The sequence below is a fragment of the Oratosquilla oratoria genome, chromosome 44 (genome assembly GCF_046742065.1).
Source record: "Oratosquilla oratoria isolate Oo_2021 chromosome 44, ASM4674206v1, whole genome shotgun sequence".
Classification (NCBI taxonomy): Eukaryota; Metazoa; Arthropoda; class Malacostraca; order Stomatopoda; family Squillidae; genus Oratosquilla; species Oratosquilla oratoria.
In genome coordinates, this window is record NC_134820.1 from 18,680,729 (window position 1) to 18,698,143 (window position 17,415).

A 17,415-nucleotide genomic window follows, 5' to 3' on the forward strand; every position below is an offset into this window, starting at 1 on the left:
TGAGGGAGGCTGAGGGAGAGAGAGGGGGAGACTGAGGACGAGAGAGGGGGAGACTGAGGGAGAGAGAGAGAGACTGAGGGTGAGAGAGGAGGAGACTGAGGGAGAGAGAGGAGGAGACTAAGGGAGAGAGGAGGAGACTGGGGGAGAGAGAGGATACTGAGAGAGAGAGGGGGAGACTGAGGGAGAGGGGGAGACTAAGGGAGAGAGAGAGGGGGAGACTGAGGGAGAGGGGAGACTGAGGGAGAGGGGGAGACTGAGGGAGAGAGAGAGGGGAGACTGATGGAGAGAGAGGGGGAGACAGAGGGAGAGAGAGGGAGACTGAGGGAGAGGGAGAGACTGAGGGAGAGAGAGGGGGAGACTGAGGGAGAGAGAGGGGGAGACAGAGGGAGAGAGAGGGGAGACTGAGGGAGAGAGAGGGGGAGACTGAGGGAGAGAGAGGGGGAGACTGAGGGAGAGAGAGGGGGAGACTGAGGGAGAGAGAGGGGGAGACTGAGGGAGAGAGAGGGGGAGACTGAGGGAGGGAGAGGGGGAGACTGAGGGAGAGAGAGGGGGAGACTGAGGGAGAGGGGGAGACTGAGGGAGAGAGAGGGGGAGACTGAGGGAGAGAGAGGGGGAGACTGAGGGAGAGAGAGGGGGAGACTGAGGGAGAGAGACATACTGAGGGAGAGAGGGAGACTGAGGGAGAGAGAGGGGGAGACTGAGGGAGAGAGAGGGGGAGACTGAGGGAGAGAAAGGGGAAGACTGATGGAGAGAGAGGGGGAGACTGAGGGGGAGACTGAGGGAGAGAGAGGGGGAGACTGAGGGAGAGAGAGGGGGAGACTGAGGGAGAGAGAGGGGGAGACTGAGGGAGAGAGAGGGGGAGACTGAGGGAGAGAGAGGGGGAGACTGAGGGAGACTGAGGGAGAAAGAGGGGGAGACTGAGGGAGAGAGAGGGGGAGACTGAGGGAGAGAGAGGGGGAGACTGAGGGAGAGAGAGGGGGAGACTGAGGGAGAGAGAGGGGGAGACTGAGGGAGAGAGAGGGGGAGACTGAGGGAGAGAGAGGGGAGACTGAGGGAGAGAGAGGGGGAGACTGAGGGAGAGAGAGGGGGAGACTGAGGGAGAGAGAGGGGGAGACTGAGGGAGAGAGAGGGGGAGACTGAGGGAGAGAGAGGGGGAGGAGACTGAGGGAGAGGGGGAGACTGAAGGAGAGAGAGGGGGAGACTGAGGGAGAGAGGGGAAGAGTGAGGGAGAGAGAGAGAGAGGAAGACTGAGGGAGAGGACGAAGGAGGAGAGGGAGCGAGAGGGAAGGAAAGTGTGCACAACGAACAGAACTCTCCTAGCTGATGGGCTGTGGAGTAAACGTCTAGTCCAAATTTATTCTACACATTTTCTAGCCAGTATCTAAAGTAAATGTCACAAAGGGTTATATGAAATAGGTAAATCCAACAACTACTAGTTGTGAACCATTAATCTACGTTCTCGAAACCTTGTACTGTTTTGTATTTCTCGTACTGGATGACCACGAGGACGACAGGTCTCGAAAGAGAAGTCGAGTTGTCGAGGCCGGTGGTCGCAGCTCCTATGGTTAAACAACAGAATGAATCCAACTGGTGGCACGAGATCGTGCCCTTCCCGCTAGACGCTGTACCTACGTCATTCCCAAGGAGAGTTGACTAGACTTTGCAATGCCTAGCCTAGGTGCGGCATCGCCACAACATTGTACGGCGTGGGCACGGTCTCTATGTCTTCTGACAAGTTTGTTTTGTTGTGCAGTCCACAAGGATTTCCGTTTTGTTCTCCATATTAATGCAGTGCACTGTTTCGAGAATTTAGCATTTGGGCTCATCACTGCGCCCAAAGTCTTCTCCGAAATAGTCGCCTTACATTTATGTTACATAGAAGGGAGTGGAGAGGGAGAGAGTAAGAGAGAGAGAGGGAGTAAGAGAGAGAGAAAGAGAGAGAGTAAGAGAGAGAGAGAGAGAGAGAGTAAGAGAGAGTAAGAGAGAGAGAGAGAGAGTAAGAGAGAGAGAGAGTAAGAGAGAGAGAAAGAGAGAAAGAGAGAGAGTAAGAGAGAGAGAGAGTAAGAGAGAGAGAGAGTAAGAGAGAGAGAGAGTAAGAGAGAGAGAGAGAGAAGGGCAGAGGGAGAGAGAAGGACAGAGAGAGAAAGAAGGACAGAGAGAGAGAGAAGGACAGAGAGAGAGAAAAAGAGAAAGAGAGACAGAGAGAGAGAGAAAGACAGAGAGAGAGAGAAAGGAAGCGAGGGAGAGAGAGAGTGAGAGTAGGAGAGTGAGTAGGACAGAGAGAGTAAGAGAGAGAGAGAGTAGAAGATAGAGGGAGTAGGAGAGAGAGAGAACAGGAGAGAGAGAGTAGGAGAGAGAGAGAGAGAGAGAGAGAGAGAGACTTAATCTACACCTATCCACGCCCTCTCTCCTGTCTCGCCCCGTTTCATCTACCTGTTATTTTAGATCCATCAAGTCTGTTTTTCTTTCTTTGGTGGGGGTGAGTAGGGGAGTTTCTTCTTCTTCGTCGTCTTCGTCTTCTTCTTCTTCTTCTTCTTCGTCTTCTTCTTCTTCTTCTTCTTCTTCGTCTTCTTCGTCTTCTTCTTCTTCGTCTTCTTCTTCGTCTTCTTCTTTTTCTTCGTGGATTGCGGTGCTGGTACCTGTTCAGACCTCAAACTTGTTGGTGGTCCGGAACCGTTCACACGTGAACGCAGGAGGGACGGTGTCCCCACGGTATGCTAATGCAGTGACGATGCCCAGAGGAAGATGATGTATCACACACACACACACACACACACACACACACACGTACACACACACACAGTGATGTTACCAAGTCACGTCAGGTCCTAAGGTGAACAACGGTCGGGGGCAATTTTCCTAACCTCTGCGCCGGAGTGAGGGTTCGAACCATTGCCACGGTGGGCCCCGGACCGTCAGTCGAGGCAAGCCTCAACCCCCCCACGGCAGTAACCTCTCCAGTAAACAGCTTAAGCTCACGGGCGCGGGCGAGGCTCGATCTGCCGACCCCGTCATTACGAGGCCAACGCGATACCACTGTACTAGCCAGGAGGCTCGGCGGTCGTGTGAAAGTGGCAGTTAAGTCGCGAGAAAGGGAGGGGTGCGCTCACGAACTTTTGTAATGGACGGTGTGGTGTAGTTGGCGCTCCGTGGGGTGGAGTGGCGGCTTGGGCTAAGGAGCCTCGAGTACGCGCGAGTTCGAGAAAGTGATGTGGAGGAGTGGAAGATGAAGAAGGAGGAGAAGAAGGCGAAGACGAAGAAGAATAAAAAAGAAAGAACGCCCCATATGGAAGAACGACCGAATAGGACCAACAGCCTAATGACTTCGCGGAAGTGGGGAACACCTGCTCGTTTGCATGCGCAAACACTTTACATAGCCTATACTACACTCGTGTAGATAAGGAGCCTACGCCAGGAGGCGCTGAGTAGCTGGGGCTAAAGCCATCACTTTTGCTTAAATGTGTGTGTGGACTGTCGGGGCAGGTAGCTAACAGTCACTGCTAAGAGAGACAGCTCGCCAATCCACACTATCCAAGTTTCCAGGAAACACAGAGGAGAAAGCACAAACGGTAATCAATCATAAACCGCAACATCGCTTAAGCCCGGCCCATCGCACTCAAGCAACTTACAGTGTCTGCAGACATAAGCGCGAATATTATTCTCGGTAACTCACAGCTTGTATCCTCAGATGGATAAATACACACACTGACTTTACCTTTATCACTTTATCTATTCAATTATCTATTTATTTCTTTGTTTAGTTATTTCTTTGTTTTAGAGACAAAGGAGGCATCGAGTCCATTACCGAGAACGATGTTCTTGTTTGTGACTGCAGACACTGTGTGAGGCTCCTGTGGATTGGGTTTACGCTCCAACGACTACACGCAGCAGCTGTCTACACTTCATTCGTACATGAAATCTGATGAACAACGTTATCAGAACTGGCAGAAAAAGGGAAACGAACGGTCCCTCTCTCAGGGTCACTCTGTATTCTCCCGAGACTTTAGACTCCTTTCCACTTCAATAAGAATAATTAACCACTTAACTTCTACTCTCCCTCCGTTGTGTCACTGTTCTTAGTTAAATCTTTACTAAATATGACTTCACTATTGTTCCTAAACGCTTTAACCTCAGACGACATGATGAAAAAAGGGCATACTTTGAAATCTTAAAAAAAAAAATAAATAAAAAAAAAAAAAAATAAATAAAAAAATCTAGTATCTAATTGTTTATAGCAAGGGCTAGCATGAAGAATATGAAAGCATTTCAGTGTCTCTCATGACTACACATATGTATAGGTGTTTTATAAAGTACATTACCATATCCGGTTTTTCGTATCTACACAACAAGCGGCTGGCATGAGTTGAATGGGTTCAATCTTTACTACTTCTATGACTCTACAGCCTCTTCGGTGCAATCTTACCCTCCTTTAGCATAGAACCGCTCCTTAGTTTCGTACGATTTTATTCCATTTAAAAGGGACATCAGCAGGGCCTTTACATTGGGGCGCAGGGGGAGCATATGCCTTAGGGCGGCACGTTTAGGAGGGCGGGAATTCTAGTCTGGACATGCCGTCCACAAGGCTGAGAAAATAATTATAATAACAAAAAGGTCAAAGGAACCTTGAATACTTTACCTTAATATACGAATTTTGCGTTAGAATCAACAGAATGAAATCTTTTCCCTTTGTCCTTTCTGCAATAGGGACATAAAATATTATTCTAAAAATTCGTTTAATTATTTCGCAAGTCAATAGCTAAAACAGGCAGTTGGGGATGGTGGAGGCGGGAAGTGGTGATGCGAGGGGGAAGGTGGAGGCGACGTCACTAAGACCTTTGCCCCTGAGCGGGCGGCACCTGGACATCTGTGTCATGTAAGCCCGGGGTTCTCAACCCATTTCCACGTATACTCCGTCCTTATGCATTGCTATTCTTTAACCTCCTGGAGATGACTTCAACACTAAATTTAATCGCTTTGCATCCACTAACTATTAGTGGCTTTCGGATGGCTGCACCACTTATGAACCGCTGTTGCCCAATAAGGTTTCAAGGACCACAGGTTGAGGACCACGGATGTAAGCCACACTATCTACCTAACGACCTCTCCTCCTCCTCCTTCCCTCAGATAAGACGCTCTGCCAAGATCCTCCGGGGAACAATGCCATCGCCGTCATGCTGGCAGACACCATCGACAAGATACGCCCCATTATGGTCACCGGCAACGCTACCTTCGGCATCCCCGTCCTCGACCCCTACGGACCACTCCCCCACATCAATGTCGACTTCGCTAACGAGAACATCAGGTGAGTCGGTCTGGGTCGGTCTCATCTCGGTCTCGATCTCGGGTTTGGTTTGGTCTCGATCTTGAGCTTAATCTTGGTCTCGAGTTTAGTCTCGATCTCGATCTCTGGCTTGGTATATCCACGGGATTGATCTCGATCTCGAGTTTGATTTCGATCTCGAGTTTGATTTCGATCTCGAGTTTGATTTCGATCTCGAGTTTGATTTCGATCTCGAGTTTGATTTCGATCTCGAGTTTGATTTCGATCTCGAGTTTGATTTCGATCTCGAGTTTGATTTCGATCTCGAGTTTGATTTCGATCTCGAGTTTAATTTCGATCTCGAGTTTGATTTCGATCTCGAGTTTAATTTCGATCTCGAGTTTAATTTCGATCTCGAGTTTGATTTCGATCTCGAGTTTGATTTCGATCTCGAGTTTGATTTCGATCTCGAGTTTGATTTCGATCTCGAGTTTGATTTCGATCTCGAGTTTGATTTCGATCTCGAGTTTGTATTCGATCTCGAGTTTGATTTCGATCTCGAGTTTGATTTCGATCTCGAGTTTGATTTCGATCTCGAGTTTGATTTCGATCTCGAGTTTGATTTCGATCTCGAGTTTGATTTCGATCTCGAGTTTGATTTCGATCTCGAGTTTGATTTCGATCTCGAGTTTGATTTCGATCTCGAGTTTGATTTCGATCTCGAGTTTGATTTCGATCTCGAGTTTAATTTCGATCTCGAGTTTAATTTCGATCTCGAGTTTAATTTCGATCTCGAGTTTAATTTCGATCTCGAGTTTAATTTCGATCTCGAGTTTAATTTCGATCTCGAGTTTGATTTCGATCTCGAGTTTGATTTCGATCTCGAGTTTGATTTCGATCTCGAGTTTGATTTCGATCTCGAGTTTGATTTCGATCTCGAGTTTGATTTCGATCTCGAGTTTGATTTCGATCTCGAGTTTAATATCGATCTCGAGTTTGATTTCGATCTCGAGTTTGATTTCGATCTCGAGTTTGATTTCGATCTCGAGTTTGATTTCGATCTCGAGTTTGATTTCGATCTCGAGTTTGATTTCGATCTCGAGTTTAATTTCGATCTCGAGTTTGATTTCGATCTCGAGTTTGATTTCGATCTCGAGTTCAATTTCGATCTCGAATTTGATTTCGATCTCGGGCTTGGTTTCGCTCTGACCTTGGTCTCGATGTCGATCTCGGATTTTATTCAGCTGAAGGGAACCCTTTGGGCAGCGATATGGTTAACTTACATGAGCAATGGAACATAAATGAATAAATAAATAAAAGGTTTAACAGAGGTGAATAAAATGGCCTGGCGATAATCAGGATACAAGAAAAAGTGACTTAAGGTATGGGAGGGAGTTAACACGTCTCCCCTCCCTTCCTTCCCTCACTCTCCCCCTCCCCCACCCACTCTCCCAGTCTTCCTCCCTCCCTCCCTCTTTCTCTCTCCCTCCCTCCCTCTTTCTCTCTCTCTCCCTCCCTCTTTCTCTCTCTCTCTCCCTCCCTCTTTCTCTCTCTCTCCCTCCCTCTTTCTCTCTCTCTCCATCCCTCTTTCTCCCCCCCCCTCTCTCTCTCTCTCTCACTCCTCCACTCCTTCTCCACAGGTTGGACATCGAACTGGACGACGTCCTCATCCGGGAGATCAGTACCTTTGTCATCTGTTCACTCAACCTCACACTCGGGTTCGCGCAGAAGTTGGACCTCGAGGTCCACCTCGATGAGCTCGGTGCTTCGGGGAGCTACAAGGCCGACGGAAGTCTTCTGGGGATCTTCCCAGTCTTCGGCAACGGGGGCTTCGAGTAAGTAGTTGTCCTTCCTTCTTTTATGGGTAAGGTGGGGGGGGGAGGGTGTCCTCTTCTTCTCTTTTTCTCCTCCTCTTCTTCTCTTATGCTCCTCCATTTCTTCTCTTCTTCTCTTCTTCTTCTCCTCTCCTCTTCTCCTCCATTTCTCCTCTTCTGCTCTTCTTCTCCTCCTCTCCTCCTCTTCTCTTCCTCTTCTCCATTTCTCCTCTTCTCTTCCTCTTCTTCTCCATTTCTCCTCTTCTTCTCCTCCATTTCTTCTCTTCTTCTCCTCCTCCATTTCTTCTCCTCTTCTTCTCCTCCTCCTCTTCTTCTCCTCCTCCTCCTCTTCTCTTCCTCCTCTTCTCCTCCTCCATTTCCTTTCTTCTTCTCCTCCTCCATTTCTTCTCTTCTTCTCCTCTTCTCCTTCTTCTTCTTCTTCCCCAGCTTTGGACAAGGGCTCCACATTTGCCTCGTAAAGATGTTTGGCCATTGTTTCTTTTCGGAGAGATCGCGATGGGAGAGGGGACTCCATGACCCGTGCTGGTAGAAGATGGACAGCGGCTTTTCAGAGATAATCGAGGCGACAGTTGATCCATTGAAGTAAATGAATAAATGAAAAAGAAAAAAAATATATATATATATATATATATATATATATATATACATATGAATAAAGATTAAAAATTAGTTACCTTAATACAAAACTAGCTAATGACAATTTTCACCCGACGACATACCTTTAATATTTTCTTCTGGCTAATGTATAACGAGAGCTAAAGGTCATGCCCCCCCCCCCCAATATTTCCTCACTGTACTCTTCCCTTGTCACGGTGTGATGGGATCATTCAAACACTTAGATCACCTAGATGTGAACACCCATAGTTAAGCTAGGATTTCTGTCTAAACCTTCAAATTCTCCCTCCTTGTTGGGAACACATATAATCAAAGAAATCAATTGAAAAATAATCAACTAATAAAGAACAAACATACAAATGAATAGACAGATAAACAAATGAAAGATATCAAAGATACAAATAAAGCAATTAGATAATAAGCATTGAATGAAATAACATGTCATTCCAGGAACTTCTTACATTTCACTCTGCGTCCACACGCACGTAGGGTTAGAATTGTGTTTGGTGCCTTTCGCGCTTAATTATTCCGTTCTCTCCAACTCCTCCCCTCCTCCCTCTCTCTCTCAGCCTCACCGTGAGCCAAGCGTTTATGACAGCCAACTCCAAAATCACCTACAACCCAATTTCCGACCACGCCAAGATGAAGGAACTCCATTTTGACATCGGCTTCCAGTCTCTGCAGGTGAGATACATAAATGATGATTATTCATCGTGACAAATTTGAGGACAGAGAGGAAACGGAAACACGAGAAGAGCTTTGAGTTTTACACTCTGGTCTTGAGAAAGGCCTGTGTCGAAATGTCTGTAATAAAACTCAAAGCTCTTTGTGTTTCCATTTCTCTGTCCTAAAAAATCCATAAATATATAAATAAATAAATAAACAAATATAGATAAATAAACAGATAGATAAATTCCCCCCACTTGATACAAGGGACGGTCGAGCTATCTGTCACGCTGCAGATGGTTCACCCCCACAGCTTCCCCATACGGCTGCCTGATCCCTCATCCACTCATTTGGAGGAGAAGGGAGCGGATGCTGGAGCGTTCTTGGGATACAGCGTGATCCATTCATCCATCAAAAATCTCCATCCAAATACTATATCATGAAACCTTTCTTTAACAACACCATAATGCAACTAAAACTTTTTAATTCTACTCAGTCACGCTGTTTTTTTTTTTTTTTTTTTTACTAGAGTCAAATGATACTGGATTAGAAATATAAGTATATAGATATAATAAAATAAGTGAAACTGTTGACGGCTTGGAGTAAATATTTTAAAGTCAGGCCTGTATACTTTTGTTTTCTTTTGTAACGTTTCCGACGAGAGAAAACGAGTTCGATTGCACAAAAACTTTTAGTATATTTACTCTGAAGTAGACTAGTTTTTGCAAGATTGGGACTAAACATGTTTGTTTAGACTTAGTTAGAGATGACGTCAGACTGAACTCTCGAGATTTCCAAGTTCCTCGTAGCTGTTGAGATGTCAACAGGTCTCCAAGTTCCTCACGATCTCCTCTTACTCCCTCCCATCCCAAGCAGGAGACACCATGTTCAAGGAAATTTGCTCCTCACCCCAACCCCACGTTTCCATCTTAATTCCTGTTAACATCAGACTTCATTCAGCCGAATATTATATGCATTATATATATATATATATATATATATTGTAAGGGGGGGGAGAATCGTAAACACCAGACTCAAAGTGGGAAGTTTAATGCCCGACGTTTCGGTTCTAGTCCTAGAACCGTCTTCAGGGGTGTGAAAATGTACAGTGTTCACATGAGCTATTAACGGACGACTGGACCACCTTACATATTTGCACTTAGTCTTTGTAAATATGTAAGGTGGTCCAGTCGTCTGGTACTCGGAGTGACAGGAAGAGGAGGGGGGACCCGGACAGCTTCGACAATGCGGGATACCTCTCCCAATTCCAACCACGGACAGTTAATAGCTCATGTGAACACTGTACATTTTCACAACCCTGAAGACGGTTCTAGGACTAGAACTGAAACGTCGGGCATTAAACTTCCCACTTTGAGTCTGGTGTTTACGCTTCTCCCCCCCTTACAACATGGATCCCAGACTCCAGATTTTCGCACACACACACACACATATATATGTACAACACTGAATGGGTCCCAGTGATTAGAGATACATTTTAACAACCATAATGCACAAAGCTATATAAGGCCGACATGCAGAAATTGAAATGTGGTACTGCCAAGGACTCGAGCCCGGTATCCTCATGACAAGTGCGGCAGTGACTTACTAACTAGGCTATCACGAGAATTACTAGTTTAGCGCAATGTTTCTTATATATTTGTATGCTCGAGTTACACGTATAAAAAAAAAAATATATATATATATATACATAAATGTGCCGCCCCAGGGCATATGCACCCCCCACCCCCCATGTGAGGGTCTTGCTTGACACGCCTCTCCTCTCTTTTTCCTTAACAGATGGAAATGGAATGCATTCTCGGTTGTGGAGACATGGCCGACATGGTTAACGAAATGGCCTCTGACATCGGTAAGATTCCGTATGTACCAAGTGGTCTCCAGCCCTTTGTAAATAGATCCAAAAAGCAGAGTTGGGCGCGTTCCTAGGTGCGTTCCGCTTTAGTTTGGCCGCGGTTAGCGCTCCCAAATTATTAAAGCCTAAGAGACAGGTTCATACCGAAATAAAAGTCCGGTAGGCCACATACTATACCAAAGAAAGTTTTCGTAGGTGACGTCCAAAAGGTAGGCCACGTACTATACCGGCATCTATATTCCTTTAATAGTTTGGGAGTGCTAACCGCGGCCAAACTACAGCGGAACGCATCTAGGAACGCACAGAGGAACGCGCCTAGCTCTGCCAAAAATATAATCCATTAAGATAGATCCGAAGTCCCATTGCGCACTGCTCACGCGCAGGGAGGCGGAGCATACCCGTGACGTCATGTCGCCTTGTTTTGGGTCTTAAATAACAAACACGAGAGTTTTCCCGTTATGTCACCTCCAACATTTCCAATACTGCCTATTTATCTATACACCAATAGGCTTCCCCCCACTTATAAAAGAGGTGATCAGTTCTTTACGGCATATCTGAAAGTATGGCCCCAAGAAATAAAAACAATAAATAAACTAATAAAATAAAATAAAACTAAACGTAGCTAATTTTATGGCCACAGGCAAAGAAGTGTTCGACCAACTGTGGGCTTACATCAAGCCCCTCCTTGAGACCAACGTCCTGGAGGTCATCAACACCATCTTGAAGGACATCAAAATCTCCGAACTCATCCCCAAAGACGAGTAAGTCTTACGAAGAAAGTACTCATCCATTCCAGATGTCACTTTTCATTCTACTGATTACCACGACCTCGGTGGCACCCAACCCCTCCACATAGACCAATATTTCTCAACCTTTTTTTTCTCAGACGATATGACCGCGACGTGTTAATATATGGTTATGGAAAACTGTAATGTTATAACACGTTTGTAAATGTACACTTAAACCCACTATCGGAGAAATAATATCAGAAGGACAAGTATATTTCGACTACTATCTGTGATCCTCTTCAGCAGGAAGAGGACAACAGATAGTAGTCGAAATATACGGATCTCCTGTACTTCTGATATTATTTCTCCAAAAGTGGTGTAAATGTATGGTTATTGTATTGAATTCATATCATTTTGCAACAAAAAAAAAAAATAGCATACAAGATATCTTGGCGATCCCAGGGTTGGGAAACAGTGATATGTACACTAGTGAAAGGGTTCTTCTATGAACAAGATCCACAATGAATGACGTCACTGAAAAGTTATGACGTCATATCGTTGACTCCGTCACCTAGGCTAGCGTAGTCACTGCCCTGGGAAAATTGGTCCTATATTTATATGGACATTGTTGTCAAACCCAGGTCAACGTAGTCTATGAGAAGAGATCAAACACGCAAATTGTGTATGTGATTCACCATGGTCTTGGATCATGTGTATGAGATCGACAGCTATTTACCTCCCGGAAGAGAGCTCAGAGTTCATATATGACCGATCTATGGGTAATGATGTGACCTTACACGCACACATACACCCAACCCCCCGCCCATAACAGTTGGAGTAACTACTCGCAGCGCATCAATACTGAAATAATTTCAGCCCTGGGCGGGATTCGAACTCGGACCGCCGCAGTGGCGGCCGCGATCGCTACCACTGCGCCATCGAGTCGTTTGTGAGTGTGTGTGTGTGTTTAACCTACCAAATGAGAGCCGAGTTAATATATACCCCAATTTATAGGCAATACTGTGACCTTACACATACACACACACCCCTTGCTCAAGGGGGAACAGTAACGACTTGCAGTAATAGTAAAGCTTTTAAGCCTTATATATGTATGTATATAGGTATTATGTAGGTATGTATGCATGTATGTGTGGTTTACAGGCTTCTCAATTATTTACAGACAGGAACGTCTGCCCAAGAAGGTAAACCTCTTGAGTTATCTCGCCCAGCGCCACCAAGAGGAAGATGAGGCAGCTCGCGGCCTGGGAAACGCGAACGGCTTCATGGATCTGATCTTCAGCCACATCGCGACCACCATCGTCGATTCAGGCGCCGATCCGATGCCACTCCCGGATCACACTCTCCAATTCATGGAGAATGTGAGTGACAGCTCGTAGTCTTTGGTGGGGGGGAGGATGTGACAGGTGATCAGTAGCTGCGGCCGAAGCCGTCACCTTTGACCTATTAAGCGGTTTGGGGACTTTTTGGGGGGCCAAGTAATAAACAGTCACTGATTTTTTTTTTTTTTTTGGGGGGGGGGTGGTCTACCATCCTGGACTTCTTCCAAAAATAAAAAACATCGCGACGCTGCACTCTTCTTCAGTTTCTTCTTCTTTTCTAAACATTCAACATCTCTGGAGGATGTTATCAGAACGCCTGTGTATTTGATTTTACAAAGTTCCCTGTGTGCGTACGTGTATGTTCATGTGTGATTCACCGTGGTCATGGATCACGTGTTTGACTCGTGATCGACAGCTATTACCCTCCCGGAAGAGAGCTCAGAGCTCATATATGACCGTGTGTGTGTGTATTCACCTTGGTCTTTTGGATCACGTGTTGGACTCGTGATCGACAGCTATTTCCCTCCCGGAAGAGAGCTCAGAGCTCGTATGACCGACCTATGGGTAATGCTATGACCTTACACACACACACACACCCAACTCCCCGCCCACGAGAGTCAGAGTAACGACCCGAAGCGCAGCGATACCGAAATAATTTCGGCCCTGGGCAGGATTCGAACCAAGTACTACGAGCACCACCATGCTGGTAGTCCAGCGCTCTACAAACCGCGCGCGTGTGTGTGTGTGCGTGTGTATGTGTCCATATATAACCATCCCACGTTTAACCACTTACTACTACTCTCACTCCCCCATATCCACAGGGCGTTGCCAAACTGTACAATGGGGAACTGACGGGTCTCAGCAGCATCCACCGCTCGGGGACCTCCTCGCTGGACATGGTCGGGGAATGGATCTTCCTGTACACAAATTTCGCCTTCAATGGCCTCAAGGTAAGCGAGCAGATCGACTGGAAGGGGGAGATCGAGGGACAAGCCATCTACTTCGCGTTCCCTCATGTAATCCACTATTGTCCTGGACCACGTGGTGGTCTCGTGATCGACAGCTGTTACCTTTCCGGGTGAGAGCTCAAAGAGTTCTTACATGGCACGATGTATGGGTGGTAATGCTGTGACTTGGTACACGCAAACGGGCGTGCTCGCGCATACACAACTCCTTGCCCACCTGAGTTGGGGTGCCGGGTCGAAGTGCAGCGATGCTGGTTTTTCAGTCCGGTGCGAGAATCGAACTTAGATCGCTGAATTAGACAGATAGAGATAGACAGATAAAGAGAGAGACAGAGAGACGGGGGGAAAGGGAAAAAGGGAGATAGGAGAGAGAGGGAGAGATAGGGAGGGAGGGAGAGGGAGAGAAAGGGAGATAGGTGAGGGAGGGATATAGGGAGGGAGGGGGAGAGAGGGAGGGGGAGAGAGAGAGAGAGGGATGGGGGAGAGAAGAGAGGGGAGAGAGAAGAGAGGGGAGAGAGAAGAGAGGGGAGAGAGAAGAGAGGGGAGAGAGAGGAGAGGGGAGAGAGAGGAGAGGGGAGAGAGAGGAGAGGGGAGAGAGAGGAGAGGGGATAGAGAGAAAAGAGAGGAGATAGAGAGAGAGACAGAGGGAGGAGAGGAGAGAGGGAGGTAGGAGAGAGGGAGGTAGGATAGAGAAGGAAAGAGGTAGAGACAGGGAGGAAGAGGGAGATAGGAGAGAGAAGGAAAGAGGTAGGGAGAGAGAGGGGAGGAGAGGAGGGAGAGAGGAGAGAGAGAGGGGAGAGAGAGGGGGGAGAAGGGGGAGAGAGGGAGGGGAGAGAGAGATTGGGAGGGGAGAGAGGGAGGGGAGAGAGAGAGGGAGACAGACAGAGAGGGGAAAGACAGAGAGGGGGGAGAGGCAGACAGAGAGAGGGGAGAGAGAGGTAGGAGAAAGAAGGAAAGAGGTAGAGATAGGGAGGAAGAGGGAGATAGGAGAGAGAAGGAAAGAGGCAGAGATAGGGAGAGACGAGAGGGAGAGAGGGGAGGGAGAGAGGAGAGGGAGGGGAGGGAGAGAGGGGGAGGGAGGGGAGAGAGAGAGAGAGGGGGGAGGGAGGGGAGAGAGAGAGGGGAGGGAGGGGAGAGAGAGAGGGGGGAGGGAGGGGAGAGAGGGGGGAGGGAGGGGAGAGAGAGAGAGAGGGGGGGGGGGAGAGAGAGAGAGAGAGAGAGAGAGAGAGAGAGAGAGAGGGATGGAAGAGAGAGAGAGGGATGGAGAGAGAGAGAGAGGGGGGGGGAGAAGGAAAGAGAGAAACATAGCCCCTGTACCTTTCACCACCACCTCACCCTCTAACACTACCACCATTATCACCTATTATCTCAGCCAGTTCACCATCGCTTCTATCCCCTTGCAGGCGCGGTGCACGGGTAAGGTGGAGGTGCTCAACGTGGGGCCCGTGGTGGACATGAGCGCTAGCGTGTCCCAAGTGTCCGTGTACATGATGGCCCGCAAGGATCTCTACGGAAACGTCGTCGATATCGACCAGTTCATCATCACAGAGTTCGGGTGAGAGCACGAGTAAAGGGCGTATGGGCGTGATATGGGCTGCTGGTATGGGAAACCGGAGATGAGTGTGTGGGTGTGGGAGGTGGGTGTGGGAGGTGGGTGTGGGAGGTGTGGATGTGGGAGGTGGGTATGGATGTGGGAGATGGGTATGGGTGTGGGAGGTTGGTATGGGTGTGGGAGGTTGGTATGGGTGTGGGAGGTGGGTGTGGGGGGTGTGGGAAGTGGGGGTGTGGGTGTGGGAGGTGGGTGTGGGTGGTGTAGGTGTAGGAGGTGGGTGTGGGAGGTGGGTGTGGGAGGTGGTTGTGGGTGGTGTGGATGTGGGAGGTGGGTGTGGGTGTGGGAGGTGGGTGGGGGTGGGTGGGGGTTGAGGGTGGGAGGTGGGTGTGGGTGGGAGGTGGATGTGGGTGGGAGGTGGATGTGGGTGGGAGGTGGGTGTGGATGGGAGGTGGGCGTGGGTATGGGTGTGGGGGTGGGTGTGGGTGGGAGGTAGGTGTGGGTGGGAGGTAGGTGTGGGTGGGAGGTGGGTGGTAGGTGGGTGTGGGAGGTGGGGCTGCCTGGCAAGGATTACAAAGGCGGAGCATGCCGACAGGAGACCTTTTGGTCCATAACAAGTCGGATATGGAAGAGGGGGTGGGGGGTTACCAGTATGGGGGGGGATTTACAGGTGCTAATGGGAGGTTATGGGGTAGTCGGGGAGGGGGGGAAAGAAAAAGAGAAAGGAAGGGAGAAGACATATGAAGGGAGGGGAGAAGAGGGGAGAAGGGAAGATAGGAGAAGGGAGGGGAGAAGAGGGGAGAAGGGAAGAGAGGAGAAGGGAGGGGAGAAGAGGGGAGAAGGGAAGAGAGGAGAAGGGAGAAGGCAAGAGAGGAGAAGGGAGAAGGCAAGAGAGGAGAAGGGAGAAGGCAAGAGAGGAGAAGGGAGAAGGTAAGAGAGGAGAAGGGAAGAGAGGAGAAGGGAGGAGAGAAGAGAGGAGAAGGGAGGGGAGAAGAGGGGAAAGGGAAGAGAGGAGAATGGGAGAAGGCAAGAGAGGAGACGGGAAGAGAGGAGAAGGGAGAGAGGAGAAGGGAGGAGAGAGGAGAGGAGAAGGGAGGGGAGAAGGGAGGGGAGAAGACGGGGAAGGGAAGAGAGGAGAAGGGAGGGGAGAAGAGGGAAGAAGGAAGAGAGAAGGGGAGGGGAGGGAAGAGGGGAGGGAAGAAGGGAAAAGAAAGGGGAGGGAAGAGGGGAGAAGGGAGGGGAGAAGAAGGAAGAAGGGAAGAGAGCAGAGGGGAAGAGAGGAGAAGGGGAGGGGAGGGAGGAGAGGAGAAGGGAGGGGAGAAGAAGGGAGATAGGAGAAGGGGAGGGGAGGGAAGAGAGGAGAAGGGAGGAGGGAAGAGAAAGGAGGGGGTGAATGGAGATTGATGTTCTGTTCCACCCAGGGTAATTGTCTTTCAGGCAAATAATGTCGTCTACTTTTCATCATAGTTCATTCTTACTTTGCTATCGCCACCTGATTTTAACCAGCTCCTCCTCCTGCAGGAAAATCGACGTCGAGATCGACGGCCTTGGTCTGCTCGACTACCTCGCGCCCCTGGGAGAGTCTGTGGCCAACGCCTTCCACGACGTCATCGTCGATCTCCTTCAGACGACCATAGCCGATCTCATTAAAGACGCACTACAGGAAACTCCCTGGCCCAGGAACAAGCTCCTCTGAGGGACGTTACGTCAAAAAAAATGACGTGACGACGTCTATGAGCCATAACGTGTTAGAAAAAATGACGTAATGATGAGAGACTTGCTATGATATAACGTCTGGGTGATGGCGACAAAAATGACTACGATATGACGTCAAATAAATGGCAACGATGAAAGCTGATTGGTCCCAAATCGGATGCGACATGACGTCATATCGCGCCACACAAACTTTGGAGTTATATGTGCCGATGACGCAGATCAGTATTTCTCTTGCTTTAAAACTGATCTTTAGAATTTAGAGTTCAAACTATTGTTTCCTACCTGTGTCCAAATTCTCTTATTTTCTTCCATTCCAACAGTTTCCCATGTCTGGGTTTTTTATTTATTTAAATACCTAAGTACAATTTATACTAAAAATATATGTATATAAGAATAAAGAGAAGTTGCTCTATGTGTTGGGCAACTTTAGTTTTAAGCTTTTGTGTGTGTGTGTATTGATTTAATATATGCCTCACGTAATATATATATTTTTCTTACCCTCTACTATCTTTACAACATACCAGGGACACTGAGCATCTATCGAACTTGAGATAGTACAGCATATTACCCATTTATGGTAGAATTTTCTCTGATTAATTTCTGATGTAAATGTCATTATATGTACAAAACTTAATGGAAAATAATTACCAATCAACTAATAAATGATCATATCAATGACTGTATTGATTCAGACTTTTTGTTTACACACAAATTCTGGAATGGATTGAGTTACGAATTAATGGAATTTCGTCAGGTCACTGATGCACCAAACTTACCTAGAGGGAGAGTTGGACACGGTGCACTGTGTGAGGAACCTGGACCAAGGATGTGTTGGTGGCGACCATCCAAAGACGAGCCTTTTTTCTTTTTG

The 17,415-nt window shown here is 47.9% G+C and overlaps 1 protein-coding gene across 1 annotated transcript in view; it reads left to right on the top strand.

Moving 5' to 3' along the window:
• Positions 1-17,026, top strand: part of LOC143022231 (uncharacterized) — an 18,221-nt gene extending 1,195 nt beyond the window's left edge. The window contains exons 2-10 of the mRNA XM_076180351.1: positions 5,125-5,302; positions 6,901-7,095; positions 8,280-8,394; positions 10,174-10,243; positions 10,887-11,007; positions 12,155-12,353; positions 13,136-13,264; positions 14,683-14,834; positions 16,350-17,026. Of these exons, the coding sequence (XP_076036466.1) occupies positions 5,125-5,302; positions 6,901-7,095; positions 8,280-8,394; positions 10,174-10,243; positions 10,887-11,007; positions 12,155-12,353; positions 13,136-13,264; positions 14,683-14,834; positions 16,350-16,524 (1,334 nt within the window). The 3' untranslated portion in view covers positions 16,525-17,026. The remainder of the gene's footprint in view (positions 1-5,124; positions 5,303-6,900; positions 7,096-8,279; positions 8,395-10,173; positions 10,244-10,886; positions 11,008-12,154; positions 12,354-13,135; positions 13,265-14,682; positions 14,835-16,349) is intronic.
• The last annotated feature ends 389 nt before the right edge of the window (positions 17,027-17,415 follow it).